The following is an 18,128-nucleotide window of genomic DNA, read 5'->3' on the forward strand; positions in this document are numbered from 1 at the left end:
TGTGGTTAGTATGCATGACAGCATGAATAAGTGGCAAAATGCATTTTTGGAGGAAACACCACAGTACACTACTTCCTTCACTGTTAGCCTCAGATTTACATTTATGAGAAACATGGACAGATGCAAAGTCACAAAGACAAGTTATTTTATTGGTGTATTTGTTTTCTTTTGTCACATAGGTTTTACAGCTGCTAGCTGCACAGATACAGCTGTTACATCAGCAATGAACAGACAGGCCTAATGACGTGGGTGTGAGATTGTTAGGATGGGGGCGAGTACTGTACAACAGGATCATGTCCGATCCAACTGTTAACGTTCTCACATGAAAACTATTGATTAGGTAAAAACTGTTTGGGACCCAGCTGTCACATACATGAGGCGCAAAACTAGGCATTGCCTTAAAAACAGAGGAACACTTAAGGCATTTATGTTGGAAAGCCTGAGAGAGAAAGAGGTATGGATTGAAGAGCTTGAACTACAAAACATGGTGCTGTTGGAGAAGTCTGATAAAAATACAATACGAATCCTCAGCTAAAATTATTCCCATTTTTCTGTATTGACGCCGAATACCAAAAATCTCAGTTACAAAAAGCCTTTTACTTTAAACTTGCTCAACAACAAAAGTCACACTGAGGTTTTCCTTTCTCCTCTGACCTTCAACCAAATGCCACCTCTAACCGAATGCACTCGAGGGTTTGTTTCCGGACCCAGCAAGAGTCATATTACAGCTACTACGTTATGGAAAACAAATAGTCCGTGTTGTATCCTCAAACCGGTGCCAATTTTTGCTCTGAACACACTGACACATAAGAAAATCTTAAATTGTGTTTGAATACGATCAAATACTCCATGATAAGTGTGCCTTAACATCAAGAATTGTGCTTGATGGCAAATCTCTTGGTTTCTGGGTTTTGCGTTGTCGCCGAGCTACTAGGTGTCCGGTGTTGTGATATTTTTTGGTTGCTCCACCTGTCCCCAGAGGGTGGGAGTGGCAAGGGGGCTCTAACATGGTGACACACACGAAGGGGGACACTAATGGCCCCGTTTTGGGGGAACATGACATAGCTGTGTGGTGATTGGCAGTCCCCGTCCCCATCACTGAGCCTTCTCAGACATCGCTGCAGCTGCCTCCCTCTCTCTCTGGAGCTCCTCCCTCCATCTGGCTTTCTTCTCCATGTTCTGCTTGGTTAGGGACTCATGCCTCGCTGCAGCCTGGACGCAAGTGGGAGACAGTATAGGTGGGATGTGCATCTGAAAATACTACCGAGGTTTATAGCCGTTTTATGTATAAATCACATAATCATAAACAATTTTAATTTACATTAGCCCTGAAAATACTTGGTGATAACAATAACCTTTACTTTGTAGGACTGGAAACCAAAACTATATTTATGAGTAAGTAAAAAGCAAACCATTAACCTGAGGTTGCCGACCTTATCAACAGATACGACAAAACAAAATCCATTCAGCTTTCATAATCAAACCGTGACTCACCCGTTTGCCCGAGATGACCATCATCAGACAGGCCATGATGGTGGCCACCATCATCCCGTAGCAGACTTTCACTCTGACGTTGTTCCTGGCAGCATCAATCGTTTCAAACCTGCAGCACAGATGTCAAAACCCATTCTGATATTTCTATAGTTGGTATTAACATTGTAATTGCAAGTGGTCATCCATCTCTGTAGGGCTTGTATGTGTTCTGTCTCATGTCTCATTTTAAAATCATGGCCAGTACATTTCAGTCACCCGGGGCTCATTTTTAAGTCGTTTTGGAGATGGTGGGTGGTCTGTCACGCATACAGACATATACGTGACAATCTGGTCTTTGATCAAAACAGGAGATTAGTTTTAGCCTCTCCTCCCTCTTGTCAGGAACTGGAGTAATTACCTTCAGCAGCAAACACAGACCTCCCCGCACCAGCTACACCCAGCGACACGACTCGACCAATTAGCTGGCTCTGTGCCTGTGATGTAACCTAACTAAATCAGGCAAAGTGCCAATGAGACACGAGTGTGCAAGCGGGGCGCCTGGCGTAAACAGGAAGCCGCTACTTACGACACAAGCTCTGGTATCTGGTCTGCTGTCTTGAAGCGTCCAGACCAGAGCAACATCTTCTTGTCGAACTCCGACGGTTTGTAGCCTGGGATCTTGAACCCGAGATGATCCGCTGCGTGAAACCACAAAGCACACACATGGAGGGGGGGACATCCAAAACAAAGTCTAAATCCGCTAATCCTGTCAAAACAAACAGTAAACCCACATCGCTGACAAAGGAAGTTCAATTTCACATGCTCTGGTGTTAAGCTTGGTCACCCCACTTCCCACGATCCTTCATCCTTTGGGACAGTTAGATGAACTTTCATCCTTGAGGGAACAACAGGCACCCAGTGAACAACAGAAATCTCTAAAGAAAGGCAAAACTGTGCTCTGACCGTTATTACACGGAGGAGAAATGCTTTATCTCTCTGACCTGACTGAAAAAAAGCCGTTTTTAGACTAAACAAAACACCAAAATATGACTAATTTCACACTGGTGCTTATTACAAATCTAATTAATAGTAAAGTACGAACCTAATTCAGTTCTTGTACGAATAATGGTGGCACTGTATTCTCAGCGCTAGATAAGAAGTGAAAACAGTAAAGACGTGGTGGGCAGCTTCTGTGAACAGGATCAGTGTAATTAAGTCAGCTCATGTAAACTTCTCTCGCACCAGGGGGCTAAAGGGACCTCCTGGTGCCACATAATAGTGAGTGAGAGAGACAGACAGAGACAGGACCAGGGTGTCTGGGATCCAAAAGCCTACCACGTGGCGGGACAGCAGGTTGAGACTCCGCTTTCGCCTCCTGCGGTTTATCACACATCCTCCTGACACTCCCCGTCTCCATAACCTGCCTGCGCCACTGGCCTGTGGAAAAAGACATTAAAAAAAAAAAAAACAATCAAGGAAGAGTTGGATTTGGACATGCAGCAATGTCAGCACTGCTGCCAAACTCTCACAGCACTACAAGCATCCACACACACTTTTTTTTTTTTTTTTTACACAGCAGCTGGCATGCTGAACCGGGTACATGACAAAACACGGTCACCATGAGTCAGCTGTAATCACAAGGATGATATGAAGATATAAAGACACGATGACACCATCATAAAAAAAAAAAAGATGGTCACAAAAAACTGACTGCCAACTTTCAGGATATGATCAAGGTGTGTTCCTTCTTCTGCTTGAAAAATACAGCCATCTTAAGTATTTAAGCAATATTTGATATACCTGAAGAGGTAGTTGGGACAGTACTCGAAGAAATTAAGTATTTAAGGGAGTGCTTCAGCTACTTGAAATACTTTGAGTCCTGATTCAGCTGAGTCCTGTTTACTATTTTAAAGTGGAAGAAGCAGGAGCTGAAGTAGAGATTGAAGCTGAGGAAGCCACTGAGGTATTTCAAACAGAAGGTAAAGTAAATAAACAGTCTGAATACTTACTTTTTGGGGGGTAAAACACACGCAAAATCCATTTCAGGCCAAGCATCAATTTCAAATTTCACAATACAAGGAAGTGTTCAACAGTGACCACCTGTCGTATCAGCGAATTTTTTTCCCAGGTAGGCGAGGATACTTATCACATTTTGAGTGGGCATTTTGTCTTATCGCTCCAGGTTATGGTCACTAGTGAAAGGCTGTAGAGACTGATTAAGTAAGTCGATTAAATCTTCCGTCGCCATACTGGGGAAAAAGTACGCGTCCTGTCACACCCCTTTCTGGGCCAAACAATTAAATAACTGTAGAATAATTTATCTGACAGGCAAATTAAAACAGTCTAAGGTGTGTAAAGTTAAGATTGGCAGTGTGTAAATCATTCCACATGGCGGAAAAAAAACAGTGTTTGCCCGAGCAGAGCTGCTAACGGGACAGCTAACACCTGAGCTGAGTACATGTTGTGCTAGCCAAAAACAACACAGAAAATGATCAATTACGGCTACAAACCCATGAGTCTGCCGGTGGCAAGGCGACTTCTGATGAAATTCATGTTCCAGCCGGTGTCAAATACAAATCGGCTTGTTTGTTAAGCCATGAAATCGTGTGGAAAAGCCGTGATCTCCCCTCCTGGCTGCTGAAAGTCACTGAGCTGCGTTGCACGTCTCTCTTCTGTTTCCAAATACCTCGGCCAGCAGCAGGACCCCGTCACACAGGCATAGCCGACCGCAGCGTGCGCCTGATCAAAATGCATGCAGGTGAAGACTCTCACCTGTCGTTTTCCCACCATTTGCCACGGTCGTCGCCACTTTATTGTCTTTACCACCACATCACCACCAACACCCATTGTAGCTAAAACACAACCACGATGAAACCCACCTCCAACCTGTTGATTTACCCACGACGGGTTAGCAGCTGGGCTTTCAGCGAGATAGTTTACTCACAGTATGTAATTCATTTTTGTTGCAGGTACTAACGAGACAAGCATAAAGAACCAGGCGTCGACTGCGATGCATATTATGCTTATATGGATGTCGTAATTATTTACTCGCCCTGTTACATTCAGGCACTTGCAGGAGCGGCTCTCAGTCGTGTAGCGGGTGCAGAGGACCCTGCAGTCTACTATGGCGGCGCCCGATGGCACTTTAAACTGTGAGGACTTTTCAATGTTTCAGGTAATTGCACTCCGATACTAATTGAGTCAGGCACAAGCGGTGTTAAATTAGACGCAGGCAAACGAGGAGGCTGCCGCAGCGAGCGGGTCGAGGCAGGAGTTTGTTGTGTAACCGGCTGAATGAGTGACCCCTCCTGTCCACAAGTGATCACTCTGCAGGGTCCAAGGTGCTGGGCTGGACTACTGGCTGCCTACAAGACAGGGAGGCCCGGTGTCTTTTAGAACAGGTTAAAACAACAGCCAGGCAACATCCTGTTTGTTTCCAGAAAGTGTTTACAACGTGCAGCCAGAGCAGGGGAGCAGTCTGACTCCATGTGACTAAACTGACTCCACTCAATCACAATCAGAAATCAGACTTGATTGATCCAGGAGGGGAGGCTGGGTCAGCTGTTGCGGCTGCTCAAACTGTCAAGAAACAGAAAAATATGTGCCTCAGAAATTGGTTGAAAAAGTGCATTAACCCCCACTTGTTCCTTTATGTCTAAGTATGTGCATTAATTCTGCAAAAAGTACAACAACAAATACAGAAATAAGAAACTGAGTATATGTAAAAAGTCTACCTATATGCATCATATATTATGTGAATTCATATTAGACAGTGGGTCGAGTTGCTCTGTGTAGTTAACCACTGACTTTACAAACAGTGTAAAGGCTTAAGGTGGACAATCCAGACTGGACTGTTGGGTTCAGGCCTGGTTTGTGTGTCCGGGGTTTTCCACTTGACTTTATGGGATGCCCAGCAGTCAGAAGCTGCTGCGTCCTTTATTCAACCTGAGTTACTTTGGTTAACAGTAAACCTGCTCGGTGTGATAAAGACCTTAATTTCTGCAGTTTCACCTTCCCATGAGCACGAGGCTTTAATTCATTCAGATCCGGGTGGGATTCACCAGAGACCCCACGATGCCATATTATCATGACATTTCAGTCACGATATGATAGTAGTGTCATTTTTAAACTTTGTGATGTATTAGATTTGATTTGATTTTCCACTTCAAAACTGCAAATTATGTCCCAAAGGGAAAACTGTGTCACCATGTTTTATCTCATAAAATGATCATTCTCTTCATCTCGCTTCAGTTATTTTTATCGCAGCAACATGGGATTGTCAGCCAGACACACTGACCAACTCTCACAAAAACCTGCATCAGTTCTTGGCAATACAATATCGCTAATCGGTATCCGTGTCTTGATACAATATTGCACAAAATATCATGATACTATGCTGTATTGATATTTTCCCCACACCTGTGATTTAGTATTACATTGATAATATCATTTTTTTACACAGTAGCTTTAGTTAACCAAACGACACTGTATTCCTGAGGGGAAGTATTAAGTATAAAGTAACTGGTGGCTTGCAGAACTAAACTTTGAAAATAGTTTTTAGCATATGAATCTTGGAAAACCACCAGTGCTCTCTTGGCTTTCAAGACATCACTGCGGTTGGATTCTGTCTTGGGCTCACGGCAGCTGTGTGTGTGTGTGTGTGTGTCCTCGTCTGTTACTCAGGAGGTGCTGAAGGTGATGCGCACCATAGATGACCGCATCGTCCATGCCCTTAACACCACCGTGCCCACAGTCTCCTTCTCGGGAAAAGTGGACGCCACACAGACATGCAAACAGCTCTACGAATCGGTGAGTATGGCCACCGCTGCAGCGTTCCTAACCTCATTCTGAGAAGCTGCCGGCTGCTTTGCATCACTTGGTAAACATCTGTTGTTCTCCGTGCGTTTTGCAGATGATGGAGGCCCATCTGAGCCGAGACAAAGCGATCAAGGCGTGCATAGCCCAGACGTCTGAGGTGGTGGGACAGCTGCGTGAGGAAAGAGCGAAAGACAGCGAAAACCTCGCCCTCATTAAACAACTCAGGAAGGAGCAGACCAAAGTAATTCTGCTTTCTAATACCAGAGGGCACCAAACACCACAAGGCTGTGAGATGTGAGCCAGACGAGAAAAAGGGAACTCTTGGGATGACTGTCACTTTTTACATTGCTCAATGATCTTTTTTTTTTTTTTTCAGCACATAGAAGGGGATCTTACTCCTAGATTTTAAAATATCATATTCCTCGTCTTTCAGTGCATTGTAATGAACTGTGTTTTGTCCTCCTTGCTGCAGTTAAAACTCATGCAGTCAGAGTTGAACGTTGAAGAAGTCGTTAATGACAGAAGCCTCAAGGTGAGACAGCGGTTATCATCTGTAAATATATATAACTCATAACATCATCATCCTGTGTTTCATGTCTCTCTTTTCACGCTGGTCTTTCCTGTTTAGGTTTTCCGTGAAAGGTGCCGAATCCACTACACACCCCCTAAGGTGAAGTGATCGCTCTGTGCGGTGAGCAGAGCTGCTTCTTTGGAGGGCCATAACAAGTCTGGAGCTCAAACTGTGACCTGCTGCTGCGTCCCGACTCCAGGCCGTTTCCCCCGGCGGTCCACTCTGACCTCTCTTCCACTGTAGTTGTTATACATTGTGACTATTGTATCGCGTAGACACAAGACCACCTCTGTTAAAAAAAAAAAAAAAAAGTCATCTCTGTGCTTCTTTTCTGACAAATGTTGTACAAAACACAGGTTTTTTAAAGAGAAGATGATGAAATGTTTTCAAATGACCCCTGGTTGTGTCTGATTTAAAGCCAAACTAATAGAGCGACATAGCTTCATCCACTGCGGTTCCTAATATCATATGCAGACAGGGTGTTGTTTTTTTCACTTCATTTTTGTGGTTTAGGGAGAGAACTTGGTTAATGTCAGGAGTCTGCGAGGGAGAACCTCACCATGGTGCATCAGTGAACTTCCTCTTTGTGGTCAGTGTCAGCACAGTCATCATCATCACCACCACTGCTTTACCGTTCCAGATGTGTGCAAGGAATCATAACTGTTTCCTCCATCAAGATCCTTGTGAGAATCTCCTGATGTTTACCGTAAGGAGGGTTTCCATGACTTCTCAGTTGCACAATTCTGACCTGCCTGACCCAAGAATCAATTTGATCTTGCCCTCGGCTGCGTTTAGAGCATTATGTTGATGTGCGATGGTCCTGTGGGAATGACTGGATTCCATTGAATGATCTTAAAGGGTGTAACTCACCTGTTCCACTCCCTGCAGGTGTTTGAGCTGAAAGCAGCAGACAATTTGATTTATATACCTCAGTTTGGACAAAGAGGCAGCAACGGCTGTTTTGTTAACAGATAGAGGCTTGTGAAAGCAGCTGAGTGCAGGCTTTACTCTGTAAGTGACAGATTTTAGCCATGTTTGAATATAGAATAATGTACATATAAGCCATACGTCAAATGGGAGATGTTTACACTGGAAGATTTATGAAGTTTTAAGAACATGAACTTTGAGCAGTGAAGCACACCCCCTTTTCAACACGTCTGATCGGATTACATTCATCTTCAAGCAGGGCATACAGGCTACAGTGGTGAATCATGTACTTGACATTGGTTATACATTTCAGTGCACTATGATAAATTGTATCTAAAGATCTCAGACGCTGAGCTGAGGCACTCGTGTACAACACATCACCACAATCAAGAAGTGGTATGACTGCAGCAGGCTCCAGCTTCCCTCTTGCATCAAAAGAAAAGCAATTGTCCTAAAGTAAAGCTCTCATTTCAATCTTAACTTTTCTCATAAGATGATCAGTGTGAGGTAATTGTCAGTTTGGTTGGCCAAACTTGTTTGAACATGTCACAAATGTTACGTTTTCTGTGGAAAGGCAGCAGAAATTGTTTCATCTCATTTTCAGTGGGTTCAAGTAAGGGCAGCAAACAAGACCGGTGTGTGTCAGACCTGATGAGTCAGCCGTCATGAGTTTGGCTTCAGTCTCAAGTGTAGGAGGGAGGAATGCACTGCATGCAACGCACACACCGCACAAGGCCGACTGAAATGGCCACTCGAATGGATTTTGTTATCCAAAGCAGTACAAATCATTCAGCTGCCTTGTGCAATGTAAACAGTTGTCATATGTGTGTGTATATATATATATATATATATATAGGCTTTAGTTCACATCTGAGTTGATGGCAAAAATGTCACTCCAGAAGTGTCGCATTTCACAGTTTTCATCACTTTCTCTTGCCACACAGAGGCCTGCCCCACCCTGCACACTCACTCTATGAACAAAAGTATTGGGCAACCTACACATCACACATACAGCAGCTTTTATGACATCCCATTCTAAATCTATAGGCATTAATATGGATTTGGCTTTCTAAGGCTTTCTACAAGATTTTGGAGTGTGTCTGTGGGAGTTTTTGCCCGTCCATCCAGAAGAGCATTTGTGAGGTCAGACACTGATGTTGGATGAAAGGGCCCGGCTCGCAATTTCTATCCTAGTTCATCCCAAAAGTGATGGATGGGGTTCAGGTCAGGGCTCTGTCAAGTCAAGTTCTTCCACACCAAACTCACCCAGCCGTGCCTTTATGGAGCTTGTTTTGTAACTTTACGGTATCTGCCATTTGGTGGCAGTAAAACCACTTACAGCTGATGGTGGAATATCTAGGAGGGAAGAAACTTCACAAACTGACTTGTTGCAGCGGGGGCATCCAATTACATGACTATTACAGAACCACGCTCAAATTCAGTGAGCTCTATAAAAAACCCTTTCTTTCAAAAATGTTTGTAATGAAACACCTGAATTCAGTGATTAAGAGCTGTGGCCCAATACATTTGTCCATATATTGAATGCACTTTATCGGCAAGACACCAGAACAAAAGCAACAGTTTTAACTGTGAATCTCATGAGAAGAAACGTCATATTTTGAAGCATTCTTTTTTTATTATTAATCTTGTACAAAACAATTCATTCAACCTCCTCCCAACCCCGTAAACATCCCCATCTATGTTTATACTGCAGTGGAAACTGCATATAACTTTGTTACAAGGATTTTTGTGTATTATGAACCAGGATACAGAGACACTGCATTTTGACACAAGAGACTAGGACCTGCAGGCACTGAGGTGGTTGTAGCAGACCACACCTGGTTATGCGCCTCTATTGGAAATAGACAATCTCATCTTCTTGTTTCTTGTCCTCCTGCAGGCTGTGCAGCTCCAGTTTTTCCCCGGCATGTGGGAGAGATTTGAAGACGCGCAGGTGAACGTGGTCGTCTCCTCCTACATGGACCTAGAGGAAAGACAGAAGAAAAAGTGAGATTTAACCAAGAATATGTGAGAGGAAAGATCAGCCAAGACTCTCATGATTTCAATTATCCGGAAGTGAATGGCAGGAGAACATTAGTGGACTCCACTGAAAGTCACAACTGCATCCAACAGACTATACAGGTATGATCTCTGAGGCTATATAGTTTTCCAAGTATCTTGCAGCGCCACTTACCTTGATGAAGTAGTTCGTCCCGGCCACACATTGAGTCTTGAAGGACTTGACGACGAAAACGTCATATTTCTTTCCTGATTTCTGCTCTGCGTGTTCCTTCACCTGTGCAGAAATAAGATGACAATAACACCGGGGTAAGATCAAGGCCAAAGCATGAAGGTGCATCCACATTAGGGCTATGGGCGCAGGTTTACTTTAGGTTTCTCTCCTCATACCTGATCGGCGACCTGCTGCACCTCCGCCGTGGCCGCCTTCACCTCTCCGATCCCTCCGCAGCTCATCATGATAAGTTCAAGGGAGAAAAATAAACTGAACCGTGTATTTTTATTTCTCACCGGTTTGCATCCAAATCACGCAGTTTCTGTGTATATAAATTCAACTCACTTCTGGATCATATGACTTCCTGGTGGAGCGTACCATCGGCTCGGGTGGGTTGGTCTGATGTGTTGTACCACAAACCGACATTAAAGCGAAAAAAATAGGACTATACACTCTATAATAACAGAGTATTTTTATTTATAATGCTGATTGTGTAGTACCAGGCGGGGAAATAGCGTAATAAAAATAATGTTTTAAAAAAATGATTTCATTTTACACCCTGTAGAGACAATGTGGGCTAGTCTGAGGCGTGGCTGTAGGTGTGACTACATGAGTATACGCTGCCTATAGAAAAAAAAGAAAAAATATATATACATTTACAGTCTGTGGCAAAAATGACCTGCAATCAGCCTATAAAATCCAAGAGTGAAAAAGCAGTAGATGCACCTTTATTTTGAAGGTGTATTTTTTATTTTCAGTTATAAATTGAGTATTGTTAAACCATTGGTTTACCCCTGACGCGCCTCTTGTTCCATGCGCGGAAGTCCCTAACCTCTAGAGGGGAAAAAATAAGGGAAAAAAATGTCTGTTAATAGGCTTCAATTTATGCACTGATCACTGTTTAATTATTCGTTTCTGGTATAGGGCACGGCAGGTCTCCCTTCATTTTCTACTCTTCAAGTTTTTTCTTACTTTTTCCCCATCAGGCTGGTGGACGGAGGATGTGAATAAAACACCTGAGATGTCGCATGCTGCCGTTTCTATTTATACCGTACTGTGCAGAAAAATAACAAAATCAACCATACAAATCAAAATTTTAATCGATGGAATAGATGTATATGCCATCGTTTACTGTGATTTTTAAAAAGTATTATTAAATAGAAGCAAGACATTATTCTCTCCAAAGAACTTGGTCTGCCAACTTTTACCCAACCAAATTCACTATGGAAAGAAAAACACTTAAAAGAATAATTAAACAATACCATGTGATAACCATGTGTGTCCTGTGTGTGACTGTATGCTTCTATATGCATCAAATTTACTCCCAGTTCTGCCACCTATTGGAGATACTGGATGGGAGCATCCAAAATAAGTGAAGACCAGAGACTCAGCAAGAAGATATTGGGACATTCAGCAGAGTCATCACTGGACAAATGAGCTGAAATCCTTCTTTTATTTCAATGCTTTGTCTTTCAGTCTCCAGAACAGGTCAGTTTGTGATAATCAGGAGATTAGACGCAAAATGTTTCATCTATAAAGAAAGACTGCCTGTTGATATATGGTATTTAAAGAAAAATTATGAAGTTATTGGCACACACAGAATAGCTGCAGAGCCGGATGTGAAGGATCAGCCCTGTAGACTCTGTTTGCTGTGTGAGCTGTAGGTGAAACTGAGAGTGCAGGTTCTTTTTTTTTTGTTTGTTTTGTTTTGTTTTGTTTTGTTTTGTTTTGTTTTGTTTTGTTTTGTTTTACTGTCCTGGCTACAAGGGTGTAAAATATGTACTGTTTTTGAAAGATGTCATCCATTTACACCAGCTTCTTTTGTCTGGATGATTATGAAAAATTTTATTTATGTATATGTATATATTTATGACACACAAATAAAAGAAATCCAAAAATCAGAGCAATCTCAATTGATTTGCTACCAGCTATAACATGTTTATATAGGCTATTTAATACAGTCAGAAAGCTAAATAAGATCCATTACTTTTTCAGGGCTGAAGGGCCATGTCTGCCATTTTATGAGTAAGTGTCTCAAAATTAAGATAATTTGGACTGGGGAAAAAAGACAGAGTGGCTCTAGTTATTGTAGCAGTTGATCAAATCCTATTTTTGCAATATAGGATCAAAATTATGTAGGTGCTTTTGACCCAGTTTTAAAAAAACATTGTCAGATAGGATAATGGGATCCAGGTATCACAGGATCAGGACTAGCCTACCATATGTAGATTTTAACACTTTGATGTGGTCATGTGCTGGACAGTTAATTGCTAATATATTAATGAAAGCGAAATCATTACTGATCTACCTGGTAGAAGTTACTTTTATTAACCAACTACAAACTTATGAAGTACAATTACTCGACACAATAGAAGCATGTGTATTTTTTTTCCTTTTTTTTCTTATCATACCACATTCAAATGAATATTAAGCGGAATCGGTTCAAATACATTATGAAAATCTTGAGTGTTTTAAATACATTTCAGGTTGTATAAATGATTACCCCTGTATTCCTTAAGTGAGTAAAACTTCTAAGTGGGATCAAAATAATCTTGATTTTTGGCATTAAGTGATGGAGATTTTTTTTCCCATGAGTTTTGAAAACCCCCCAAAACAGCATTTAATCCCAGTGAAAGGCTGGATTGGACCGGAAAATCCAGATCCAAGTCTCCAGAGTCAGAAACTTCATAATCTGTTTTTTTTTTTTTTTTTTTATCAAATACTGTCGAGTCACTGTTATCCTGCAGGACGAGTTTAGAAAATGTGGCAGGTGAGTGTATCAGCCTGAGGATGGCAGCATCCCTCCACCGGTGTGGAGACTTTGGAGCGCAGAAGGAGAACACACGGCTGACGCGGGGCTGACGGAGCGTCGGTGACGGAGCACGGCACCTGCGGCCATGTCGGAGGGTTAGAGCAGCCGGAGCTGGAGGTAAGAGGATTCTGTCCGGTCAGGATCAGGTGCTGCTCGGGTCCACTCCAAGCCGAGGAAGGTAGCCCTGGCATTTAGTATAACCGCGCGCCACCTACCGAGCCTTCCCCGCAAGTGCAAGTGCCAGATTTCCCAATGACCTCCGTGAGCAGGCGGCAGCTGCGCGCTTTTTCCGGAGATTTGAACACCAGCGTACTTGTCACCATGCTGGCGTGTGTGCTGTCTCGACGTTTTTGCCAGGTTGCCGCCGACCTGAACCGCAGCTCCTTACTTCTGAGGACCTTTGCAACCTCAAATGCAAAAAACAGCGAAAAACCCAACAATGGTAAAGAGATTTCTTTTATTTGGCATAGACATTAGAATATTCCTATATCCTAATTCTGGTGAACGGATGTAGGCCTACAATAGTTTACAGTTTTGCAGAGCCCTGATTTGGCATGCAGATGTAGGCTATGCGTGCATATATAGGTTCATAGTAAAAGTTTTGATTCCTGTTATGCTTCATCTGTCTCAGATTCAGTGGTCACCTATGAGCAGCTGAAGTCCATGTTGTCCAACCACAATATTCAGCTTTTTGATGTCCGAAATCCGGATGAATTCCAGGCTGGGTGCATCCCGGAAGCAGTCAACATCCCATGCAAGTGTTTTTACCAGGCTACAACACACATGTGAACACAATGCAGTGTGATCTGTTTCTGTGTGTATTTTTCATTTCCCTAGTGTGTGGGTATGTGTGTGTTTCAGTGGACAACCTGGAGGAATCCCTGAAGTTGTCTCCTGAGCACTTTAAGATGATTTTTGAAGTGCGGGCCCCTGGGAAAAACGACGACAACATAGTGTTTCACTGTCAAAGAGGAAACAGGAGCCTCAAGGCGCTGGACATTGCCCACCGGCAGGGCTTCAGCAGGTACATTATTAGTCAGTAGGTCACCACTTCACCTTCTGTATCAAGTATCCACTAGTTGTGTTATTACAACAGCAAATAGAGATGTAGGCTTATCCCATTAGTTATGGTGAGCTGTTGTGATGAGCAGGGGACACTGATTGACTCTGGAGCAAATAAATGAAAATGGCTCTGTACTTTAACCTCTAAATTGGATTTCAGCCAACTGAATTGGATTTCAATCAAGTTAGAAGGGGTTCAAGGCAATTTGGACCTCGGTAAACGACATAATAGGCAAGGCAACAGTGGGGCTGACCAGAGCTATAAATGGCACATTTTATGGAGCTTTTATTCAATTATTCATCTCTATACAACTTGGTAAGTAACCAATCAAGGACAATGTGAGCATGCCCCTTAACCAGAATGGATGACACAGAGAATTGCTTTGTTATGTTGAACTTTGGATGACCTTTCAGTGGGATAATAAAAAAAAAAAAAAAATGCAAAGAGACAGTGTTGTTCCCTTATCTCTCTATTTCTCAGGGCACGACATTATAAAGGAGGATACAGTGAGTGGGCAGAGCGTGAGGGAAAATGAATCCACACCTAATGTCCAAACCAGGGGACTGAACTCTGAGCACCAGCCCAGGCAAAGGCATTATTCAATCAAAACATTCAGCCTACAGAATATGATTGAAGGATAGAACATATCAGCAACAGCAACACACAGCAGCCTGTAGTTTGTAGTGAATGTTTACTTTATAAATAAATAGTACTTTAATATAATATTAGAAGCCTAAGCAGAATGATTGCACATATTGTTCTGATACATTTTTGAGCTACTGATTGTTTTTTTTTTTTTCATATGCAGGGTATTCTTTTGAATGACAAACTACTGATTGGTAAAGAAGAATTGTGATTACTGGGGAAGCGCTTGTTGTTGACTAACTCAATAAATTTCAAGATGGCATTTGCACATTTTTTTCTGCTTTTGTGCCTTTGTTGTAGAACTAGAAGCGCACAGGCTCACAGCAGGTGTGTGTGTGTGTGTGTGTGTGTGTGTGTGTGTGAGAGAGAGAGAGAGAGAGAGAGAGAGAGGACATTGTGATGCCAAAAGGGCTTCCCTGCACTTAATCCACACTCAGATGACAACAGTATCTTCAGACCAATAGATGGCAGCAGAATTTCAGCTAAAATGGAAAAGGTTAATTTCCATTTTGCTACAGTGCTCTTCATTATTGTTGGTGTGCCCTCAGGGCTGACCTTCATTGGTGTTGCAGTTGTTCAGGCCAATATTAGTCTAGACAGGTATGGATCCTGTGAGTAACAGCTCCGTGAGCAGCTGTCAAGACCGCACAAGGTCTGTACATCCCTCATCCAGCGAGGAGGCAGATAACAGTTCAATTCACCCTCCACCCCTCAATCCTATCACATCTGACCTATATGCAAAACAGCATCAGCACAGTGTGTGTGTGTGTGTGTGTGTGTGTGTGTGTGTGGTTGCAGTGGTCCGTTGAGTTTGTAAAGCACAGGTGATTTCTCCACCAAGGTGTGCAAAATAAGAAAATAAGTATTTTGGGTTATTTATGTATCAGCTAAGGATCTCTGCTTTTATTTGTTACAATATTTTTTGTCTTCAGCTAATAAACAGCTGATATACAGCTCAATATTCAAAATTACAAAGCTGGTGAGGTGATAGCTTTTCCAGAAAAAAAATACCCACTGCCAGTTGCTGCTATGCTTGTGGGATTGAGATTCATTTCCTGAAAGTTGTCAAATATGAAAAATGGAGTGTGAGTAAAATCAAAAATTTATCTCACGCTTGTTTTGAGAGATTGAACAAATCTCTTCACGCTGTTGCAGCATCAAAAGTCACAATATACCATAGATGTCACACAGTCAAGTACCTCAAAAGATTAAAGGAAGAAACACAGTTCCAGATGTGTGGGTTGTTGCTGGCTGAGTATTAAGTTCAGCTCAGCACTGCACAGAAGATGGATCCAGAGAGCAACACTGACAAATGTGCAGTTCCACTTTGGAGGAAAAGGATGGGTCAAATTTCCAATGAGCTTCAAGGACATTTAGACAGTTTTGTATTAGTTAAACACAGCCTGACATGCTGAGACATCACAAGACAGGCTGCTGGTGAAAAATGGCCAGGTGAGGCTGTTTGTCAGCCACTGCTGTTACACTCAGGAGGTTTCATCAAACAACTTGCTGCCTGTCTCTTGTGAAAAATACATTTTAAGGGATACTTTGCTATGAAATCTACAGTGTGTTCTTACACTGTATTTTGTGAGAGATTACAAAATATCCAGCAGATTGAGCCCTGCGGCTTTCATTTTCCTCTCGACTGACACAGATTATTTTAGAATATTCATGTATGATGAGGCTGCAATAAAAAAAAAAAAATACTATAAATGCTATGATATGATAAACTAATACAGTGCCATGGAAATGGGATGGTGCATTTTAGCACAGTTTTCATAATGCATTTAGTCAGATCTTTTGTGGGTTAGAGTTTATGGTATTTAAGAGGGGGGGAAAACGGCCTACTTTACTGTCATTGGCTTCATGTGCATTGCAAAATGCACAGGCACCCATGAAAGGCTTAAGACTCCTGCTGTGAAATCCTAGAGCAGTGAGGACGTGCATCAGGAATCTGTCAAGATACAGAAACAAATCACATTTAAATACAAGTGCTGGTATCCATGAAGGAAAACGTGTTTTTTGGTTCAACTAACGCACATAAAGTCGTTATATTTTCATCTGCATTGGGTTTTTCCCCGTTCAGTGGAGACAGGGACCCACAGCATGCAGTGAGTGCAGCAATGTGTGGTCTGTACATTTTCATATAGTCCCAGACTGACCTGATTTCCGCCCGGCAGTGAAGCACTCACCCTCTCGTCTGTTCACACTAACGGGGAATGTTTTATTAGGTCAACAATTCACTTTTTTATGCTGATAACACTTAAATCAAAGCGCAAAAAGCTTGTCCTGCACTCTTGGAGACTCCTGGGTTTGGCTCAGACTATTCGGTGAAGTGGTGTAGGAAACGATAAATCCACTTTATTTTTATTTATTTTTTTAGAGGATTTAAACACCCCTTTTTGAGCAGAGGTCAAAATTTATTATCTCGATGCATTTTACGGGTTACACAATAGTAAATGTAAAATCGATGTAGGCTCTTTGAGAGAAGAAAACATAATGGTTTTCTTTTGAATTTTTTTTTTCTTATAATGGTCGATCCTTGCTTGATCACGGCCGGAGGTCACAGATCTCCCACCTTTTGATTTAGCGCTGCATCACCAGTCGTGCTCGTCCAAGGCGCACAGGGAGACACCAGACGTCTCCACGGACGCACGCCGTGTGCAGGAGCTGAAAATCAAACTGTAAACGAGAATGAGTATCATTAATGGCTACCATAGAGTCACAGAGGTGGGCAAACCCACTAAATGAGTGAGTGTTTGAGCTTGGAGCTTTCCACATCCACAGCTGTGATCCTCTGGACGCTTCGCCTGCGCGCAATGGGAATGAGCGCTCCTTCGCTCCGGCTCGCCTGGCAGCGGTGGATACAGAGACGGGACAACTTTTACCTCTCCATGGATGATGCATTCACCGAAGGCATCTGATGCATTCTCCACTGGAAAATAACAGGTATGTCTCTCTGGTTTCATTATTTTGCGCTGAGAGAAGTCCTCATAAGTATCTTCAAAACGCACAGTGCAATTGCTACAGCTTATTTTGTCTTTTGTTTCCACTGTTGTGTTCCAGTGGCAGTGAAATTATTGCGTTCTGCTTCATTTCTTAATTGTTTTAATCGGAGCGGGGTCGTTTAGGTGCGCTTTGATCATTTGGAAAACCATTTGGCTTAATTCTTTGTCTTTGTTATTGTCCTATATCTGACCCCAATTTTGCTCGAAGCGCGTCGGAGGTGCACTTATCACGGAATGTAATGGAATTTCATAATGAATGTCTGATTAAGTGGCGTCCAGCTGCAAATTGAGATTTCCTGGCAGGTGTGACAATTTTCCAGATAAAAAATCAGCAGGGAATAAAATGCAATTTGTTACTTACTGTGAGTTACATCATGTTTTTCCTCATTATGTCCAATTAATTGGCCCGCAATTTACAATATAGTGGCCTTAGATTTATGATTACCCCCCCCCCCCCCCCCCCCCCCCCCCCCCCCCACACACACACACACACACACACACATACACACACACACACACACACACACACACACCCTTCCAACCCCCCTCACCCACCCCCCCGCGCGCGCACACACAGA

The 18,128-nt window shown here is 42.6% G+C and overlaps 4 protein-coding genes across 7 annotated transcripts; 2 read left to right on the plus strand and 2 right to left on the minus strand.

The window, feature by feature from the left end:
* Positions 1-123: 123 nt before the first annotated feature.
* On the minus strand, positions 124-4,232 carry fam162a (family with sequence similarity 162 member A). Its single transcript, XM_030078884.1, has 5 exons — positions 3,984-4,232; positions 2,809-2,910; positions 2,060-2,171; positions 1,495-1,603; positions 124-1,212 (listed from the first exon to the last, which is right to left on the minus strand). The coding sequence occupies exons 1-5, from the start codon at positions 4,024-4,026 to the stop codon at positions 1,096-1,098; spliced, it is 483 nt and encodes a 160-aa protein (XP_029934744.1). The 5' UTR covers positions 4,027-4,232; the 3' UTR covers positions 124-1,095.
* Positions 4,233-4,276: 44 nt separating this feature from the next.
* mix23 (mitochondrial matrix import factor 23) lies at positions 4,277-7,230 on the plus strand. 4 transcript variants are annotated; one of them, XR_003930146.1, is made up of 6 exons: positions 4,277-4,418; positions 4,540-4,648; positions 6,157-6,282; positions 6,386-6,585; positions 6,764-6,823; positions 6,920-7,228. XR_003930146.1 is itself a non-coding variant. In XM_030078885.1 (6 exons), the coding sequence occupies exons 2-6, from the start codon at positions 4,598-4,600 to the stop codon at positions 6,968-6,970; spliced, it is 435 nt and encodes a 144-aa protein (XP_029934745.1). In that variant the 5' UTR covers positions 4,277-4,418; positions 4,540-4,597; the 3' UTR covers positions 6,971-7,228. The 4 variants fall into 4 exon arrangements, 3 of the variants coding, with proteins under 3 accessions (XP_029934745.1, XP_029934747.1, XP_029934746.1); XM_030078885.1 differs by having other exon boundaries at positions 6,386-6,532; XM_030078887.1 differs by lacking the exon at positions 4,277-4,418 and having other exon boundaries at positions 4,603-4,625; positions 6,386-6,532; positions 6,920-7,230.
* Positions 7,231-9,403: 2,173 nt separating this feature from the next.
* On the minus strand, positions 9,404-10,375 carry LOC115378835 (cystatin-B-like). The gene is made up of 3 exons (XM_030079360.1): positions 10,199-10,375; positions 9,984-10,085; positions 9,404-9,773 (listed from the first exon to the last, which is right to left on the minus strand). The coding sequence occupies exons 1-3, from the start codon at positions 10,265-10,267 to the stop codon at positions 9,642-9,644; spliced, it is 303 nt and encodes a 100-aa protein (XP_029935220.1). The 5' UTR covers positions 10,268-10,375; the 3' UTR covers positions 9,404-9,641.
* A 2,525-nt stretch (positions 10,376-12,900) lies between these two features.
* Positions 12,901-14,810, plus strand: LOC115378498 (thiosulfate:glutathione sulfurtransferase). The gene is made up of 4 exons (XM_030078737.1): positions 12,901-13,276; positions 13,466-13,588; positions 13,696-13,858; positions 14,378-14,810. Exons 1-4 carry the CDS (start codon positions 13,087-13,089, stop codon positions 14,430-14,432), a joined length of 531 nt encoding a protein of 176 aa, XP_029934597.1. The 5' UTR covers positions 12,901-13,086; the 3' UTR covers positions 14,433-14,810.
* Positions 14,811-18,128: the final 3,318 nt, after the last annotated feature.

The sequence above is a fragment of the Myripristis murdjan genome, chromosome 20 (genome assembly GCF_902150065.1).
Source record: "Myripristis murdjan chromosome 20, fMyrMur1.1, whole genome shotgun sequence".
Taxonomy (NCBI): domain Eukaryota; kingdom Metazoa; phylum Chordata; class Actinopteri; order Holocentriformes; family Holocentridae; genus Myripristis; species Myripristis murdjan.

What these genes read in the sequence shown, in the direction of transcription:
- fam162a (XM_030078884.1), bottom strand. Translation starts at nt 4,026, where the DNA reads ATGAATTTCATCAGAAGTCGCCTTGCCACCGGCAGACTCATGG. An exon ending in TGCCACCGGCAGACTCATGG is followed by an intron (nt 2,911 to 3,983) that starts GTTTGTAGCCGT and finishes CTTTTTCCACAG; the next exon opens with GCCAGTGGCGCAGGCAGGTT. An exon ending in TGGTCATCTCGGGCAAACGG is followed by an intron (nt 1,213 to 1,494) that starts GTGAGTCACGGT and finishes ACTTGCGTCCAG; the next exon opens with GCTGCAGCGAGGCATGAGTC.
- mix23 (XM_030078885.1), top strand. Translation starts at nt 4,598, where the DNA reads ATGGCGGCGCCCGATGGCACTTTAAACTGTGAGGACTTTTCAATGTTT. An exon ending in GCAAACAGCTCTACGAATCG is followed by an intron (nt 6,283 to 6,385) that starts GTGAGTATGGCC and finishes TGCGTTTTGCAG; the next exon opens with ATGATGGAGGCCCATCTGAG. An exon ending in TCAGGAAGGAGCAGACCAAA is followed by an intron (nt 6,533 to 6,763) that starts GTAATTCTGCTT and finishes TCCTTGCTGCAG; the next exon opens with TTAAAACTCATGCAGTCAGA.
- LOC115378835 (XM_030079360.1), bottom strand. Translation starts at nt 10,267, where the DNA reads ATGATGAGCTGCGGAGGGATCGGAGAGGTGAAGGCGGCCACGGCGGAG. An exon ending in TGCAGCAGGTCGCCGATCAG is followed by an intron (nt 10,086 to 10,198) that starts GTATGAGGAGAG and finishes ATTTCTGCACAG; the next exon opens with GTGAAGGAACACGCAGAGCA. An exon ending in GGACGAACTACTTCATCAAG is followed by an intron (nt 9,774 to 9,983) that starts GTAAGTGGCGCT and finishes TCTTTCCTCTAG; the next exon opens with GTCCATGTAGGAGGAGACGA.
- LOC115378498 (XM_030078737.1), top strand. Translation starts at nt 13,087, where the DNA reads ATGACCTCCGTGAGCAGGCGGCAGCTGCGCGCTTTTTCCGGAGATTTG. An exon ending in CAGCGAAAAACCCAACAATG is followed by an intron (nt 13,277 to 13,465) that starts GTAAAGAGATTT and finishes CATCTGTCTCAG; the next exon opens with ATTCAGTGGTCACCTATGAG. An exon ending in GGAAGCAGTCAACATCCCAT is followed by an intron (nt 13,589 to 13,695) that starts GCAAGTGTTTTT and finishes TGTGTGTTTCAG; the next exon opens with TGGACAACCTGGAGGAATCC.